Source organism: Artemia sp. Qi Xiang Cuo, chromosome 13 (genome assembly GCF_049724085.1).
Source record: "Artemia sp. Qi Xiang Cuo chromosome 13, ASM4972408v1, whole genome shotgun sequence".
Lineage (NCBI taxonomy): Eukaryota > Metazoa > Arthropoda > Branchiopoda > Anostraca > Artemiidae > Artemia > Artemia sp. Qi Xiang Cuo.
The window spans coordinates 42618973-42638556 of record NC_142806.1 but is presented as its reverse complement, the minus strand read 5'-3'; the positions used below and the strand labels follow the sequence as shown (position 1 = coordinate 42638556).

At 35.3% G+C, this 19584-nt stretch overlaps 1 protein-coding gene across 2 annotated transcripts in view; it reads right to left on the bottom strand.

Moving 5' to 3' along the window:
• Positions 1-19584, bottom strand: part of Osbp (oxysterol binding protein) — a 119449-nt gene that overhangs the window by 65663 nt on the left and 34202 nt on the right. For both annotated transcript variants that reach the window (XM_089099314.1, XM_089099315.1), the window contains 3 exons: positions 17772-17952; positions 10706-10830; positions 2286-2396 (listed from right to left, as the gene is read on the bottom strand). In XM_089099314.1, coding sequence (XP_088955440.1) covers positions 2286-2396; positions 10706-10830; positions 17772-17952 — 417 coding nt within the window. The remainder of the gene's footprint in view (positions 1-2285; positions 2397-10705; positions 10831-17771; positions 17953-19584) is intronic.

Below are 19584 nucleotides of genomic sequence, written 5' to 3'. Positions count from 1 at the left end.
GTGTTTCAAAACAAGAGTTCTTTCTCTTATTCCCTCTTACAGGGGAGAAAGCCTGAGGAATGTTTCCAAGAAAATACATTCTACTGCGCGTATACCATGATCGTATAGTTTGACTTTCTGTCTTTTTTTTACTGAAATAACTTTTTTATCGAAAAAACTACGTCGTCAGCACTTCTACAACTGAACAATAATAAAAGCTTCAATTCTATAAGATCTGTCCAAACAAGCCATTTTTTCAAATCATGAAAAAAAAATTGTTTTATTATACGAGGTTAGGATGGTGACAAAATAATTCTAAGCAGTAACATTTAACGAAGCCTCTACAAAAAGAGCGACCTTGCAATATAGTGGAATTCTGTACAAGCTTAAGTGAGCTTTTGTGTAAAAGGTTATTGGTAATACAAGAAACAATTTCAGTTTATTTTCCACTTGACCGGATAGTGTTGGAAATAGGTGCTATTTTCCTTTCTCTTAGTTTAAAATTTTTAAAACAGTAGTTTTAAAATCCTTTAGAAAGAAAAAAAAACAAAAACCTTTCGGAAGGCTCAAAGTCACTGTGCTGGTTTTGATAAAAAGAAATAGAAAAGAAAAATGAGTACTTATAGTTGGTTCCCATAATTAGATATATTCTTCCTTTATAACCTGCTTTAGCATTCCAATTACATAATGCAGATATTCCCGTTGTCCTTCACTCAGTTTGATCCTTATGTCTCGTGCATCTGTTGAACCATATCTTACCGGTATCAATAGATGGCTTTTGCGGAAAACTAGATTTTCACCAGATTTTGGGGTTACCAGTAGAAGGCTCACTGATGATGCTAACTTTGGATAAATTTTAAAGTTTAACATGCAGCTTGAATATCATTTCTTGTCAAGTCTTTGTAGAAAATTGCACGTAGGAAATCGACTAGAGCTAAAAATAGCGTCCACCAAGACAAACTTTGAGAAAAAGAATTATCTCACGTCCTATTCAAACGACCACTTTACAGGACATATACATAATCAGAGTACTTCAAATCATTAGATGATTGTTGTTTGCATTTTGTACAGCTTTATCATCTCCCCATTTCCGTTTATGTGACACATAACAGCGAATTAGACAAATGTCTAAGACAATTCTTCTTTTAAAAAACTCGTTAATGTGGAATAAATTCCATTTAAATTCCAAAAATTCCATTTAAATTCCAAAAATTCCAATTAAATTCCAAATAAATTCCATTGTGGAAAATTCCGTTTGTATCATTTGGTGCTGGCTTACTACGCAAATATACTTTTTAAACTGTTCATTATCCATTGGATTTCTTTACTGCTGGATGTACGCAAGAACAATTCCCCAATAATTGTGCAACCACAAGATTTGATGTCCTACAAATTGGGGCTGTATAATTAGGAGAAACCGTGAAGACAGTTCCAGTGAGGAATTCTCTTTACCTTTCAATAACCTTAAGATAGGAGTGTTTCCCACCTTTAACCACTTACAGGGACTATGGAATCAACAAAAGAACACGCAAACTTACTATGGGCTTAATTTATTGCACAGTCACTTGCGCAGGAATTCATTATACCAAGAGAAGGCTTGTTTCTTAGAGAAGGAAAGTTCTTGGAACCCCTCCCCCTCCCTCCACCCCAAGTCAAATGAAAAAATTATGCGAGCATGTAATGAAAAAAGTAAACATTTGAACATTTCGAGATGAAAAAGTGAAGGCGTTTCCCGGGATTGAACCACCTAACTCCCCCCTTTCCGCCTAAAATCCAAACCATAAACATGCACGTTTTTTGTATCTTCGACCGACTAATTACATTGTGTTTCCCGAAATTTTTGAAGTTTGCTTTCTTTCCCTCCCCAAGACTGACTCAAGAGACTTCAAGAAACACGGACTCGAGAGACACCGTCTTCGACGTTAAACTTTAAACAGAATAATAAAACAATTTTTTTTTCTTTTTCTTTTTTCGTATATGAACAATAACTCTCATCACCTCGACTCTGGCATGAATCATACAAGAACTGGATATTTCTTCAGGAGAAAATCAAAGCTTTTTTTATAAAACCAGTATTGCTGCACTAAAGCAAAAGATGTAGAGAACCAACACTGAAACAAATAATGCACAAATATATTATAATGAATTGAGACTTCCTACAACTGGGTACTTAGTCATTATACGAACTCAAAACTATTTAGACCAATATTGACATTCCTGTATTGGAGAGCAAAGTTAAGAGGACATATTAAAAAAAAGAGATAAAAAGTGGAGAAGGAGGATAGACAAAAAAAAATGTAACTTACAATTGGTGATTTGTTTCTTCGAGCAATGACACTGATTGTAGTATCCCCTTCTTCATTATCAGAGCTGGATTCTGCTTCGTTCTCGACTCCAGCTCCGCGTCCTTCTGATACCTGAAATTCATAAATATTTGGAATACATAAAATAATCTGTGAAAACATTTTTTTTTTTACCCGGGATCCGTCTTAGGTCTATTCATACCGGAAAACCTGACTTGTGCTTGCTTGTATCAAACATGTGAAACATTTATAACGGTATCACATTATCGTCAGTGTTGCCACACTGGACCGTGAAAACAAGGAAAAAGTGGCCAGCTCTTCCTTCAAGAATTCAAGACCAGGAATTCCGCAGGATCTATTTCAGAGAGCCAGGTTTAGAAGAGACGGGGTGCATGGGGATCGAATAAGAACAACACAAAAAAATGAATTTTGTTGGAAATGTAGAAAACTGCACATAGATTTCTAAGATCGTTGATATTTTGTGGGGAGAGTGGGAACCCAATGTAAACTGCGTAAATATCTGCTTCTAATAAATAAATTCTTATTATTGGTAACATAAGTTTTCACTTTGAAGATAAAAATTATTCAAGAGAGGCTACTTGGAAGTTGGAGCAGCTAGCATAAGCCCTATTCTTTTAATACTGAACGTCTTAACGAATTGCCTTTAATAAATAAAATTCGTATCGACAAAAATCTCTTTTTTCTTATATAATATATTTTATAGCTTCTGTTATGTCTATATTTATCTTCATTTCTGTTCCAGCCTCTTCAAATTTCCCTTTAAAGGAAGCTTGCTGTGTTGTGGGAGCGTTACTTCGGTTTTGTCCCGTCCATTTTTTCTATGTCACTAATTTTGGCTTATTAGAAAAGGTTTTGAGACTGTAATCCTTGCAGTTTTCACGAAAAATGTGGACGTTAGTCCAGATTTGTGAATATGACGTTGCATCTTGAAAAGCTGCATACCATTCTTGCCTGAATTTAAGAAGGGTGGTTTTCGATTGTCCTTACGCCATAGCCTAAAGTTTGTGAGATGAAGTTCAGTTCCCCATTTTATCTCAGAGAGGATCTTGGAGTTGTTCTACAAAAATTTATTTTCTTTATATTCAATTCTAGCAGGCAATCAACAAGATGCCAGTTTCAAACTGAAGACAGACTAAAATCAAAAAGTACTTAAGATGGACAACGTTTCCCAGGCTTTATCGGCAAAATATCTTCTTAGAGCAATAAAAAGCAAAGTTTAGATATTTAAGAAAGGAGCGTTGTCAATCGGATCTGAAGTGTTGCCATCTACGGCGACTGGAAATTTTGTTCGAATTAAGGGTATTTGAAAAAGAAAATTGGACAAAAATTAATAGCAAAAACGAAACAAATCCTCACTCGGTGCAAGTTAACTAAGTTCTTATTCGATGTGAATGCTGCACTTAGTCCTCCCCCCTTCTGCCACCCTTTTAGCAGAAGGGTAGCCAGGTAGCACCTCATTTAAAATGGAAAATTGTAGCGATTTTCAATCTATATTATCAGATCATCAGTGTCTGCATGTGTAGATCAACAGAAGAATTTAACTTTATTGTTATCTAACTGTGTCATGTACAACACTGAGTATGTAGCACTGGGTAGCAATATTCAACGAAGTTTCTTCTGCTTTGCCATCTTGATCTTTTCGAGCCAGTCTTCAATACAGAGAACTGAAATAGGCCTGAATTATAGAAGTAGCAGATAAAAAGAAGAACTTGGGCTAATCCGAACAGTAGTAAAGAGGATTTGACAAGCAGGTCTAGCTAGAATTCTAAGCCTACAACTATGCATGTCTATATGGCCAGGAACGTGTTTAAGTACGGAAGTCTTGACAAACATGAATATGAATATTTCTTCTAAGCACAAAGACAATGAACTTGGTAAAAAAAAAAAAAAACTTCAGGATTGACCAAATAAGAAATCGATGCCACAGATTCACAATTCTATAAGCAATCCTTGGCAGTAGCTAGTCTCTGTCAAGTTTTGAATTATGTGCGCGGACGGGAGCTACCTAGGCACACATGTCCCATCACGCTAGTGACGGGAGTCTAGCAAAACATACGTGAGAGCACAGTTTTTAAGGCTGTCATATTCAGTGCTGACTGAATATCATATTATGTTCCTTTGTTGTACCTTAAATGGCTTCATAAGCACACCTTGCAGTTTTCTGACTATATATCTGGTAACTTCGAATAAGAGGTTTTGCTGATTTTCTGCACTAATTCTCTTTTCTTATTTGTCGATTGTTACAATTCTTACTTGTTACGTTTGACATTAAAAGAATGTAATTGGTAAATTGTCTAGCACTAATCCTAAGGTTGTATCAGATACTTGTTTCAAATTATCTATTTAGTAGATTTTTTTTTTTTTTTTTTTTTTTTTTTTTTTTTTTTAGCACTAAGGATGACTTAGCAGAGGTCCTTGTCGAAATATTTGCTTGTTCTTCGTATTCATATTTTGCCATTGACTGACAAAATCCTTGTTTTCTCGCCCATTCGATTTTATTTTTCATTTATTATATCCTTTCCTCTCTTGGTTTCCTACGTAATAATTGTTTCAAAAATGATTTTATTCACCCTAACAAGTCCTCAAGTGGATTTTTATTGACATTTGTAGAGGATTATTAGGCAAATTTACCGTATAAGATAAATGAGACAGAAAATAAATAGGGATAAAAAGTTTCAGTAACTTTAGCTCAAGAAATAGTTGGTACAATATGTATCACTGTGACTAGATGTCTGGCTTAAAGTTGCACCGCCATAAAAGTGAAAATACGCCGAAAGCACCTTATTCTAGTGAAAATGCACCGAATGAACGATTTTCCCAAAAAAATCCGCCTCAAAAGCAGCCAAATGGCACTTTTTTGGGATCATATTAAAACTTACTCCTCGGATCACTAATCTCTTTCCAATACGATGAACACTCCGACATGATCGAGATTTCGAAAATGAGCCCCTCAGACCTGCACAAGATGGGCCAAAATCAAACTGCATTCCCGTCAACAAAAACTACATAATAAATGAGACACTGATGAACAAGACGGCCCAACGAAGACTGAGTGAAAATGAAACATGTTTCCCAACCTTCAGATCCAAAATAGGAGGGATAGAGAGAAGTACAAGGAATCGATGAGACAGGACATTAGTCGATATTCTATGTTGATTGGAAACTGAGTAAATGGAATAGCCAATCTTTACCAACAAACAAATGGGAGGAAAGCAATATTGACGAGCTTTAGAAAATCCTTCCAAGAGACATATAAAAGCATTGGTCCCAGAAATACGCACATTTCTGGTATTAAGGGATTGCTTTTAAAATCAAACTGTTAAACAAAAAGGAATCCATTTCGTTTTTATTCTTCCTGTTCAATGAAACTTATATAAATTATTGTCTCCTTATTAAACATGCTAATGATTAATGCCAAACTAAAAAAAAGATAAAAAGATAGGTAGATTTTAAAAAAGTATATTTTCATAAAAGTATGAAAAATTTACATCTAGAAATCGTCTAATAAGATAAAATGTTTCCCAGAATTTAAATATAGATCAAAGTACAGTATAGCAATATTTAAGCTTAGATTGGTTTCAGTTCCAGCCGTTTTTACTTCTTTACAACTGAACTAAAAGTTCCATAATTCAAAAAATTTAGCACATTATTTTTTTTGTTTCCTTTTATTTTCTATTTTTAAATCAACCCTAAGTTTGTTCCTCTTATTTTTAAATATGGATCAGACAGGATCCAAGACGGCAGGCGAATTTCATGCTTTCACCCAAATTTAATCTGAAACCAGCTAAATTGGCAAACTTCTAAAAATTTAGAAAAATACGGCAAACACTTTAACTTACTTTAGCGAAGTTTTACTGTGCTTGACTCCTAGCACAACGTGGGCTGAATAAATGCTAGAACCGTTTACATCAATCTTTAAAGTTCATATTCGCGCATTTCTTTCAAATGAGTTGTACTATTTAGCAACATGTTTTTATGTAACTGCATTCAGAGGCAACAATTTTCCAGGCTGAAGTAATAGCCATAAAGGAAGCAGTTGTATTTGCTAAAGAAAATCTTAGCAACCAAAGAAACATTGTATTGTTGTCAGATTCAAAAAGTGCATTGGAGGCACTCGCCAATTTTGATCATAATGGGAAAATTTCAAGAGAAGATGTATTGTGCTACACGGAAATAGTATCATTAATGTCAACAGCAAACATATGTCTTCAGTGGATCCCAGCCCATGTTCAGATTTTGGGGAATGAGAGTGCCGACACAGCTGCTAAAATGGCATGTGAAACAATAAATGTATTTACTAGTGGTTCAACTCCTAGATCTGCAATGCAATTAGATCAATTGGTACAATCAGTAAGAACGTATGATTTTGAGGATAGCAGAAATCAATCCGGAAATTGGGTTGTTACCCGAAAAGTAGCAAGAAAGTTTGAGAGGCATGTGTACCAAGGATTAAGTAGGAAAGAGGGAAGATTAGCATTTCGTCTTAGATCAGGCCATGCAGATACAAAATTATACAGGGCAAAGTTTTATGGAGAGTCAAGTAACTGTGAGTTTTGTGACAAAGAAGAAAGTCTGGTACATCTTCTTATAGATTGTGATAAGTACACTCTCCAAAGACAGCATATCAAGGCCTTTTTTCATGAAAGAAGAAAACAGTTGAGTGTAAATTTGATTTTGGGAGGATTTGCAAATGATAGTGACAATATACAAATCCTAAAGCTGGTTGTACAGTTTATAACTGCCATTGGGAGAGATAGGACAATGTGATGGGAAGAATAATTATGATTAATTAATGTGACAGAGCAGATTATTGATGATTGACTAACTAAAGTGGGATCCAGATTTATTGAAAGAAGACCCAAGTGACCGAGCAGTCAAGAGGGGTCTTTAATTCGTTCATCATCATCATCACATGTTTTTATGTGATAGCATTGCCAACATCACTACGAAAACAGCAGCTGGATCGTTAGTTTATTTATTTATTTTTTTTAGAGAGACTAATTAGCACACCGTAACTTATAAAATAATTTTCGAAGTCATACCAGCTATTTTTTTTTAGAACGAGATACTATCTGTGGAACTATATCCAATTAAAGATTGTTGCCGAGGAAGAAGAACAAACAAAAACTGAAGACAGCCAAGTAGTCTGTGTATATATATATCTGTCTATATCTGTCTGTGTATATATATATATATATATATATATATATATATATATATATATATATACACACACACACACATACATATATATATATATATATATATATATATATATATATATATATATATATATATATATATATATATATATATATATATATATATATATATATATATATATATATATATATATATATATATATATATATATATATATATATATATATATATATATATATATAAGCATTTTTCCACATAAGTGTGACAACGTCATTGCAATACTGATGTATACAAAAAAGATGTCATTCACATAAATTTTCTTTCTTTCTAAGATTAAGGCTCTTAACGAATTTTCTCAACCATCTGACCCATCAAGATCGTTTTTTGCTGATATTCCCTGTTTTATTGCCTTTTAATCAATTGATCCTGGCCCTCATATTTCCCCTAAAGTTCCAACTTAATACTCTTAGCCACTCTTGAGGTACGCCCTTTTGACAACCTGCATGCACATAGTGTGTTTTGATTTAGTTCAGCATCCCGTCAACATTCTTTGAAAGCTTCACCCGAATAACATTGCCCTTTTTTGTAAACCAAGGGTGAAACATGCCCCCCTTTCCCGATAAGAAATACTATTTGTAAAAATGAGCGTATTTCACAGCTAACAGACCTTGCCCCGAGGGGTTTGGGGGGTAGACATCCCCAGAGGCATAGTTATTGTACCTTTCAACTATGCTGAACAAAATGGTTATCTCAAAATTTTGATTGCATGTCTTTGAGGAAAAGGGGCGTATGAGGGGGGATAGTTGTCCTCCGATCAATTTTGACTATTTAAAAGGGCACTAGAACTTGCAATTTCCAACCGAATGAGCTTCTTCCGAAGTTTCTGCGATAATTCTTTCCATACGAAATGCTTTGGTGGAAAAAAAATAATAAACAAATAATACATAGAGCCCACTTCGCCCTTTACTTAGGCAGCGCCATTGCACTACCTACGACAGATACTAAATTGATTTAAGTTATAAATGAACATATGAAAAAGTCGGTGAGCTGAGCGAAACGAGTCACGAAACGAGTTTTTGTGCCCCTCGTTGTCACTTATATTTAGATTCTCGAGAAAAACAAAGTTTTTTTTCTGCTTTTAGCCCATTTTGAAATTGGCCCTTTTTAGCGCAAATTTGTCTTATTTAAGATTCGAACCAAGTTACCAAGGCCACAGGCAAGTGTTCTTACCGCTGCGCTATCAAGTCTTGCGTAATAGGGTTTGTTGAAAAAAAACGCATTTAATTATATTATCTTTTATTTTCCTAAGTTTATATTACTAAAACGTCAACTGTTACTATCGACAATTATTGCTTACTGCAGTCCTTAAAGCCTCTATCTCGAGATTGTAAAAGTCGCTGTTGAAATTAATAATCAATTCGAGATTGAAAAATTCATTTTGCTCAAAATTCACCAGATGTGTCAACAACAGAATCGCTCTGCCGTAAAATAAGAAATTGCAACTTTTTTAATAATATAAAACGAATCAAACTTTGACTTTTTTTGTATGATTTTTTTTCAGTCACGATAGCATTAACATCGATAAAAGACGACCAGTCATCTGTATCGACAAAACGAAAAAAAAAATATATCAGAAGTTACAAGTTAAAATCCAGAACAATGCTAAAATAAAATCGAATAAACAGGTATAAGAGTAATCGAGATATAAGGTAAAAATTGAATTCTAGCTTTTTACAAGTTGCGTTATTAAGAATTATATCACAAGTTTCGTCACAATTTCGTATAAATTATACGAGTTATGTAAACAAGTACTCTTTTCCTTTTCACATTTAGTCTAAAAAAGTGTGGAAACAGCTCTACGTAGTATAAATTATTTAGTCTATTATAAGTAGTTGTTTCAGGCACTATTTCTCAAAATTTTCACTGCCATGACCCCCTAAGCAAATAAATAAACCTTTATACCACCAACCACCCTTTCTCCCTCAAAATTTCAAATATTTATCAAACAATTACTACTACTAATACTACTACTACTACTAACAACTCACCGCAGCACGAAGCCACCTGAGGCCAACACTACTAAGCACGCTCACCCTCCATCCTAATCTATTCAAGGCCTCCTTCTTTACACCCTTCAGGAAGTTCCCGTTTCCATTAAGTCTTTCTTTGCGACTTCCCCCACCCCAACCGCGGACGACCTGCTTTCCGGTTAGCCCTAGACGGTTGGCCGAAAAGGACAATCTTGGCAATCTATCAAATAGATCAAACAATTATTTGACATTCAATGAAAATTAACTATCTCCCCTCCCACGAAAGAAAATTTTGTAGCTTGGTTAGTATTGAATGTAAGAACCAATTCGGTTGTCATAGTCACTTCAAATTTGGATATTATAAATGCTGAGGGTTTGCCTAATAATCCTACATATATGTTTTTTTGTTGTGTTTTCATAATATACAAAAACTATCGAAAACTCTAGACCTCTAGGAGCTCATTTTTTTCTGTTAATAGAGATAGGGTTATGCTGGGGTCCAATATCAACGTAATGCTAACCGTAACTGTGTTTGCAAGCATCAATTGCTTGGAATTCAAAATTTCTTTTTATAAATGCCGGGAATAGTAGAACCCACAAACTCAGAAAAACTGACCGTTTTGTCTATTTTTTGGACAAACGGAATAATAGAGAGTATTGCTCTCTGAAGGTGGTGATGGACATGCTAAACTATGAAGAGTGAGCGGTATCAAATCGCAGTTGAGTGGTGTGTATGGTCAGTATTGAATTAAATACTGATCATATGCGAACACATGTGAAAAATACGCGTATTATTGTTATTTCTAATAACATATGGATATATTTTACTCAAACTGATGGAGGTGTTTTTACAATTGGAATTTATGATCTAAAAGATCCTAACACCATTTATTTATTTGTAGATTTTATCTTCGTAAGAGTAAAGTGGGTGTTAAGAAGGCAAAAAAAATTAAAGTATAAAGCAGGCACGCTCGCGGAACTTACTTTGAAAGGCATCCAAAATTTAATGGAGAAGGCGGGGAGACAATAAAAGGCATTATATGGAAAGTATAAGAAATATAGGAAAAACCGAAAAAAAAACAGAAATCAAGAAGGGAGGGGGCTTGGTTCAGAAGGTCCCCATCCTGCGTACATGTCAGACCTAAGAAGTTCCAGGGGGGCATAATGCTGCAATAAGTGTTCAGTTATAGCAGTAAAAATAAGCCATACCTGTGATGTGAAGCTAATTCCTGATGAGGACCTTCTATGACCGAGAGGAACTTGCACTACAAACTCGTTCTCGTCTTGAGCATCATAGAATTCACCTTCGTCGTCGTCAGAATGAGCGGACGTCCCTAGAATATATAGCATAGTAGAATTATGATATTTTTATCATGTCAACTAGGCACATGCAAGTGCAGATGCAAGTCCAACACTCCGAGATCAGAAGAATATTCCTTGGGGGAAGGGGTGACCTTTAGATCAAGATAAGAGGATAATTCCCCCTATCCTTTTTATGTGTCCAGACATATATGTGTGTTAAATAATCAGGAATGAAAAAAAGAAAATTAAATTTGCCTCAGGAATGAGGCAAATTATTAAATTATCAGCTCCATAGACATGACGATAATGATGACAATGATATGATAAAGAAAAATGAGACAATGCCAGCACGTTACAGATAACGGTGTTAACAGCCCACCTCCTGTCTAAGCTTTATTACATGATCGTGATCATCATCATTATTGACATCATAATCATAAAGATGGTAACGCGTAGATGGTGAGATGAAGTGAGTTTTATAAAGATAAAATGTTCCATGCTATTTAATTACTGGAAATGTTTCTGGAAAAAAACAGGAAACGTTTCGAAAACAGTCTTCAATCGTTGAACTTTCTATCTATCTCGTACTATATGTTTAGGTGGTTGTCCCCTCTTTTAAAAAGCTTTAAAGAAAGCATGGGATAGGATTCAATGCGCCGATATTGCGCGTAATCAAATGTGGTGGAAATAACCTTTCAAATCTTAAAAAACTCAATGGCTACTCTTCTAAAAAAAACCTTTGCTACACTTCTTTCTTCCCAAAAGCGTCTTTATATTTGTGTAAACCGTAAAGAGCAACACATATTGATCGTAACAAATCACGATATCCTGTAGCCACCTAAGGCAAGCACAGCTTCCCACGCTCCTTCTACTCACCAATCTGTTTAGAGCTTCACTTCTTATTCCTTCCAAATCTTTTTTTATGACCTCTTCCAACACTATTCGAGGAAGTCCTGCTTTTTGTCTGGCCCTAAATGGATTGCCACAAAACACGGTTTATAGGAGCCTATAATCGTTCATCCTCTAAACATGATCTAACTATCTTAACCTTTCTGTCATTATATGCCCAGACATTGGGATCAAACCACATTTTTCATGCAGCTTATACGATTATTCAAACGAGTGGTTAAAACTATCCTTGGACAACTTCTCAGAAAAAAAATATAATATACCTTCCTCATCCTTTTGGAGCATTCCCGTTTCAGAGTTAGACTTGACCAATGCCATTACCATGGATTCTAATATTCTTACCTTTGTTTGAAGATACTGTCCTATTCTTCCAATTTTTTTCACCCGTGAAAAAAGAAACGCCATGGCTCTATTCTACATTCTACTTCTTATTTATTATTTATATCCACCATCCTAACTAATAATGCAGCCTAGGTGAATGACGCTATCCAGTTGGTCAACCATCTTGTTAGTATCACGTCTTCATCCTAGTTTAGGCAACGTAGTCTTCTTAACATTAAAATAAAAATTAATCCTATTGGCTTAAACTATAAAAACCTCTAAATATAGGGAATATCCTCTCTAAAATGATACAAAATATTTTCACTGGCTACATAATCACCCTTACTTTGTTTTATACTTCCTTATTTTCCCAAGGGGTGATCGTACTGTAAGAATGGTCGTAAAAGCTGCACGATACCTCGTTCAGACCAAAAATTTTATATATAATGCCCCTTTTAAATAACAAAATAGATTACACCGAACGAAAGTGCCACTTTCCGCCATTTTGTACCGCAAACAACAATGTCATTACTAAAGCCGTATATGTACCCAGAGAGGATAAGGACGGGAAATTCACTCCCTCCCAAAAGAAAAAATCCACTACACAGAATTACAACTAAAATAACCAGCATGTAAATCTGCCATCATTATTTCCAAGTCTATCAAACATGACTTGACGGTTGCAATCTCTTTGTCTCTTGCAGACGTTCCAAGATATAATATACTGTATTTCTTAGAAAATCCTTCCATCTCGGATTATCGATCTGATAATGCTACAGAACTTGTCACTCAATCTTATTTCAAAGCCAGATAGACCAAGTCATGGTAGAGCAATCAAATATTAAATTAATTACTAATTTTGCCTCGGAGTAATAACGAGTACGAGCAGGACAAAATTTCGAGAAAGAGCATGAAATCCGTATTTTTGTTTCTGGAAACAAGACAACGCCCAGTGAGGTACCAGGTTTTAGAGTAACCCAACAGACCATCAAAAATTCACATCCAAGAACTATGTTTACTATACTGTTGACCAATTTCTGAGAATAAACAGACTTCGACCATTATCCTCTTAGATCCCATAAGCAATATTTTCAATCTTCTGAACAAGTATACGGGTATATTTCAAATACGGGCATATTATTTAGCATGAGTTACTTAAAGAACAATTATGAAGAATTTGAGAAATGACAATTCATTAAGAAACGATGGACTTTCAGTGACTTTGCTAAAAAAAAAATACTGCAGATTTAATTCTTAAACCATATCTTCATATAATTAATTCAAATATTCGATCAGCTACATTTGCTAACACATGAGGAATTGCAAATGTAATATGCATAGAAAAAAGGAAATAAAACTAATGTAAATAACTATTGCGCCATTACGATTTTATTACCGTCGTCTAAGGAATTGGAAACAATTTTAATAAGAAGGATTTCTAGTTATTTAAATAAAATAATTTTCTTTACCAAATATCCGTTTGAATTTCAAGCAGGCCATTCAACAGAACAAAGCGGTTGTATTTCTTTTATTGGAATTAAATGTTTCCTTAAATAATAATTATCATTTACTGTTAATTAGTGACTACTCTTTATATTTACTATATATGTTCTTGCTGCTAAAGAAAAATCTGAAATCTAAACCCTGACATTCCGTTTAGTAAAACGGAAAATGCAATTACACGAGGGAGGGGACTAGAAATCATAAAATTACATTTCTTTAATCGTCATATGATGGTGGGTGTAGGTGTCAATTTTTGAGTAACATAAATACAGATGACCTTGAAGATATTGGTATTCCTCATATATTAAATCCGCTTTTCTTCTTCATATATATTAATGATCTACCGCCATGCTTGCAGGAGATTAGCGTTCTTGCGATTATATTTGACTATGATGCAAATATTTTTGTTAAAGCAAAGGATTCGTCTACATTAATTCAAAATTTGATTGTACCTACTGGTTTAGTTAACAAATGGTTTGTTCCCATTTGTTTAGCCCCAAAATTTACAGGTTTTCAGTCACTTTTTACGAGTTTATCATTTTCCGTCGCTCAAAACTTGATACTAAAAATATGTCATCCCAGGAGCTCTAAGTTCTCAAGCATAAAATCCGTAGGGTCTAATCATACCGCTACTTGAGGCTTTCTCGAGCCGTTGATGTTATTCAGGATCAATCTTCACCATGTACGTGCAAAACTTGCAGAAAATATTGGGTCCATACATCCTCTAAAACATATTTTTCCATTTTCAACCTTAACCCTTTCAGCCCTGAAAATTTTTCCTGCGTAGGAAAATTCAAATTTTCTAGTATAGGGTCATTTTAACCTTAGACAGCGTATGGCTGTGTTAGAAACCGGTCAGAGTACATATTCTTAGAAAGATAAATTCCTATTAAATGACATTAATGGGAATAGAAGGGTATACCAGCAAGACAACTTCGTTTATACGAAAAATATAAAAAAAAGGCACAAAACATATACACAAAGTTAAGTTTCAAACTCAGTGAATATGGTACATCTTGAAGCAATTCCTGTCTTTGTTCAGAGACAACGCAACCTCAAATTTCTCACAACGAATCCATGAAACCCGCTTTTATCCTTTTGGGCACTTTTCATAGCGGCACTGGGCTTCCCGACCTTCTAAATGAACAGGGAAGTGATTTAGTCGGTCGAACCGGACGCTTTCGATCGTTTAAGTTGATCGCGCAGTAAGTCGGGACGGCGAAGGAGCCGGAGAATTCTCGGCATCTTGTTGCTGGTGAGGACGACCAGCTCTTCGTTTAAAGATCTGCTCCTCATATTCATATTTCAGTAGTACTTTTTGCAATTTCGTTCCGGAACTCGAAAAGTGACACTGGCTTATATGTAGGATCACGTTGCTCAAAGCGACGGTACTCAAGCCAGCTGTTGCAGATGCTGACATCAATAAAGTGAAAAAATGTCTTGAGGGTCCACTTTTTCGTTTTTGTTTCAATTCGATACAAGGCGACGAGTTGATCCAGCTTGTCCACTCCTCTCATGTTGCGGTTGTAGTGACCAATAACGTCAGGTCTTTTCACATCAACCTTCTCCTCCTTCTCGTTACTTCATCTTTTCACGACTCCACATGCACCTGCACCGCATTAATTTGACGCCATGTTTACTGCGTTGTTGTCAAACCAACGCACAAGGACGAGTCCCTTTTCAATGTCGCTAGCTTCATCCCACGACTCTCGTCCTTTCTTCCTAAGAACCTTCTCATCTGCAAGCTTTGCTTTGGCTATCCTGTCCTTTCTGATAGTTCCTGCTGCCAAGAAACCATCTGCTGTCAACTTTTCAAGCAGTGGTAACATTGTAAAGTAATTGCCGAAATACACTTTGTGATAGAAATGCTTGTCAATTCTCTCAAGAAGACGAAGAACAGTCTTGTCATTTGACGCAAAATGACTTGCGAAAATTCTGACAGCCCACTAGATGGCACTAGTCACTAAATAGAACTTTCATTGATTAGTTGCGGGTATCTAGTTTTTCATGATATTCCAAAAGTAGACAAATAAAAGACATACCTACTTGAACTTCTAACTAGTAACTACCAGCGTCTAACAGACTTTTTCCCACTTATTTTCTAATTAATTTTTCGTCCACTGCAATGTTCCGAACAACACGTGTGATACATCAATAGATCAGTAGGTGTCTCAAGAATACAAAGAGCATGGTTTTAGTTACTACTTTTCACACTAGATAGCATCTGGTGAGCAAAAATTAGCCATCCGTCATTTGACGGGCTCCGGGGCGAAATGGTTAAAACAATTTATCAATCTTTGGTTGCGTTTTATTTAAATTACCGTATAATCATATATATACATACTTTTGGGCATATATAAAACCACGAAAGATACTTCAAAGCAAAGCGATAAAGATATTTTTAAATTTTTCATACTGATGACCTTTAACACTTAAAAATACATCAGAGACAGTAATATCTTTTTTTCTTGAATATTTTCGACTTTAAACGCATATGAGACGTAAATACTACAGTATGATATTCTCAAATACAAAATCAAGGCAATTACATCTACTATTAGGTCTCTGCTGATCTAGCCTCCTCGTTCGGATCTTGGGCATTCTCGAGCGTATCGATTTCCCCTGTGTCAATGCTAAAATATCTAGGTTCTCAAATACATATCAAATACCGTTAATTACAAATAAATACAGATTAAGCAACAAAATTCTAACTGAATCATTTAGACTTAATCAGTGGAATTTGAAAAGGAAATACTTAAGAGGAATACTTAAGGAAATACTTATTTAGAACATAAAATATGCGTGGAGCATGCAGATGTTCCACATTCTTTTTTATCATTCTGCGTTTGTTCACTGGTGTCAGAGTTACCAAACGTGCACAGTTCTCCCAGCATTTCTGCTTTTTACCAAGTCTTTTCTTTTCTAATTTTGTGGTTTTATCCACAAAATTACATTTATTTATTTATTTTTTCGCGGTGAAGACCTGAATTCTTATGTTCGTTACAGCAAACAATTACGATCCATGCTATTTGCTAAGAGTGCATTATTTTGCTGCAATATTGTACTTTATGTATGAGCTGATTAAATAAGTTTATTCGTGCCAAAAAAGGAGATTCCCTAATTTTGAGATTCCACTTATTATTTTAAGGGGTGGCTGGCTTTAGCACGCCTGGTGAAAACCTTTGTGACTTCAGGCACGACTTCCAGGAATCTAAGACTGGAGACTCAGACTCCAGAATCTTGAGTCCTCTTTGTCCCTTACCTTCTGGGAGACGAGGATGTGCACTTAAAACTCCGAACTCGGTAACTTTGAGCCAGTATATTGTAAAAACAAAAATTCAAAGTTGAGGTTTTCTTCTCAGCGAATAGTACTGTAGTATGATACAGAAATTTTTAGAATTTTTTTTCCAAAATAAGAAGTTATTTTCAACTTTTTGAAAAAAAAATATAGATTTTGATTTGCAATATTTCTAAATACCATTTAGAAATATGGCAAAATACCATTTTATTCACAAAATAATTATCCATAAAAAGAAGTGATACCGTTGCAGTGGTAGAGGCAATTTACTCCTTGGCAAAAATCACGCACGAAAAGGGGTATATCAGGCATTATTTGGCAGCTTACATCTCGAATCAGGAATTTTAGGGCAAAACTGAAACCTTTCGGTATCTAACTTCTTCCTAAATTTCCTTATACGTTTCCCATAGCTTTTGAGATTATGGAGGTAAGCCCCTGTTCGAATTCACAAGGAATCCACTTATTTAGTTGGGTTTATCGTCTCTTTTTATCCCATATGGTTCATATTTACCTTCGAGTTATAAGCTTCAAACTCGACAGTTGATTGAAATCTTCTTTGTTCAAGTTCGTAAGCCGTCGATTTCAGTCATGTTAATTACCCTCTTCCACCTTCCCTTCGTTACTCCAACTCGTTATTGGTCAATACTTTTCTTTGCATATAGATAGAACTACAGTTATGCTGTTCCTAAATTTTAGTCATGATATTAAATTCCATCCCTTTTCCCGAGGGAGGGATGGATAACGTACACCAGGTGGCATATGCTAGATGTGGGGCAATCTGTGCCAAATGTGGCAGAAACTGGGCCACGTGTGGCGGAACTGCGCAGCACATGTAGCGTTCTGTGATGTGTACCAGGTGGCAGAAAGTGGGTGCCCCTCTCCTTTTCCTTTCAACCTTAAAATTAAGCGTAGGATTAGCAGCAGTATTCTCCCATTTTTTACCTGTAGAAGAATTTGGTAGTTTTGAGACTCGGAATTTTGCTGCCTGTTCCAAGCTTGAGTGTTGTCGGGCAAGCTGTTCAACCATTTGCTGAAGACGGCCTCTCTGTTCATGCTCGTATGTCATTTGCTTTAGCCATCTTTTTCCGTCTTTCTCGACAAGGTGGAGATAATCTGTTGCCGCCTGAAAATCATAGAAACTGATAAGCTACGATAACTTCATGGTCAAAATGTAACCGTGGATAATTTCAAAAAACTTAATGAAATAAGGTGAACGAGTTTTTCTTAGCCTTAAATGCATACCCGATACCAATAAATGCATGAACTAGCTAAATTTTCAAGCCCCTCATCAAACAGTTCATAATAACGAACTGTAAGTAAGGAGCGGCCCGGCTCAATAGTAACTGAAACTCTAAAAAAACAGAATTTTGATACCAATAGATATATCAAAAGAATCAGATTTTTATGCTGTTTTCAAATATATTAGTTTCATCAAGTTCAGTCTTACCCGTCCAAAGTTACGCCCATACAAAATTTGCATTATTTTCGAAAAATAAGGAAACACCCCATAAAAGTCATATAACCTTAATGAAAATCACACCATCAGATTCAGCGTATCAGAGAATCCTACTGTAGAGGTTTCAAGCTCCTATCTGCAAAAATCTGGAATTTTGTATTTTTTGCCAGAAGAAAAATGACGGATGTGTGTTTATTTAAAAAAAAAAAATCGGGGGTGTCCGCATATCGAACCAGGGGTCCTAGAATATCGCGGAAGGGCTCATTCGAAAGTAAATTAAAATTTCTAGTGCCCTTTTTAAGTGAACAAAAAAATGGAGGGCAACTAGGCCCCCTCCGACGCTCATATTTTCTCAAAGTCACCCGATCAAAATTTTGAGATAGCCATTTTGTTCAATATGGTCGGAAAAATATAATAACTATGTCTTTGAGGATGAATTAATCCCCCACAGTTCCCGGGGGAAGGTCTGCAAGTTATGAACTTTGCCAAATGTTTACATATAGTATTGGTTATTAGGAAGTATACAGACGTTTTCAGGGGGAAATTTTCTGGGATTTGGGGGGGGGGGGTCGGGTGTTACATGGGAGAATCTTTCCATGGACGAAGTTTTTATGGGGGAAGGGACATTGCTATGAAGGGGGCGCCGGATTTCCCAGCATTATTTATAAAAAAGATTAGAAATTAAATAGAAAAAACAACAATTGTTTCAACTGAAAGTAAGGAGCAACATCAAAACTTAAAACGAACAGAGATTATTACGTATATGATTGGGTTCGCCCCCTAGTCATTAACTCGCTCTTTACGCTAAAGTTTTTTTGTAGTTCCATCAGAGCTATTTATTCTAATTAACGGCCTTTGTAATTAAGGGATGATTCTTAAAGAATCGGAAGAAAATTTGAACTTAAACGTAAAGAGTGAGGTATTGACTAGGGGGCGAACTCCCTAATACAGGTAATACAAATATACGAACAAAGAAGTTCGTTATGTAAGTTAATTCGTAAGTTAAGTCAGAACAAAATTTTCAGAAAACCATTTAGCCAAAACAAAGTAAAATTAATATGCGAAATTCGTTTTAATTATTCATGTACAGTGAGTCAAAATCAATGCTGCATTAATTCAAAAACGATCATAAATTATATAAAAAAAAAACAAGTGCTTTCAACTGAAAGTAAGGAGCGACATTAAAACTTAAAGCAAACAGAAATTAATCCGTATATAAAAGGGGATATCCCCTCCTCAACGCCTCGCTCTATGTCATTCCTTACTTTCAGTTAAAAGAACTTGTTTTTTTTTTATTTA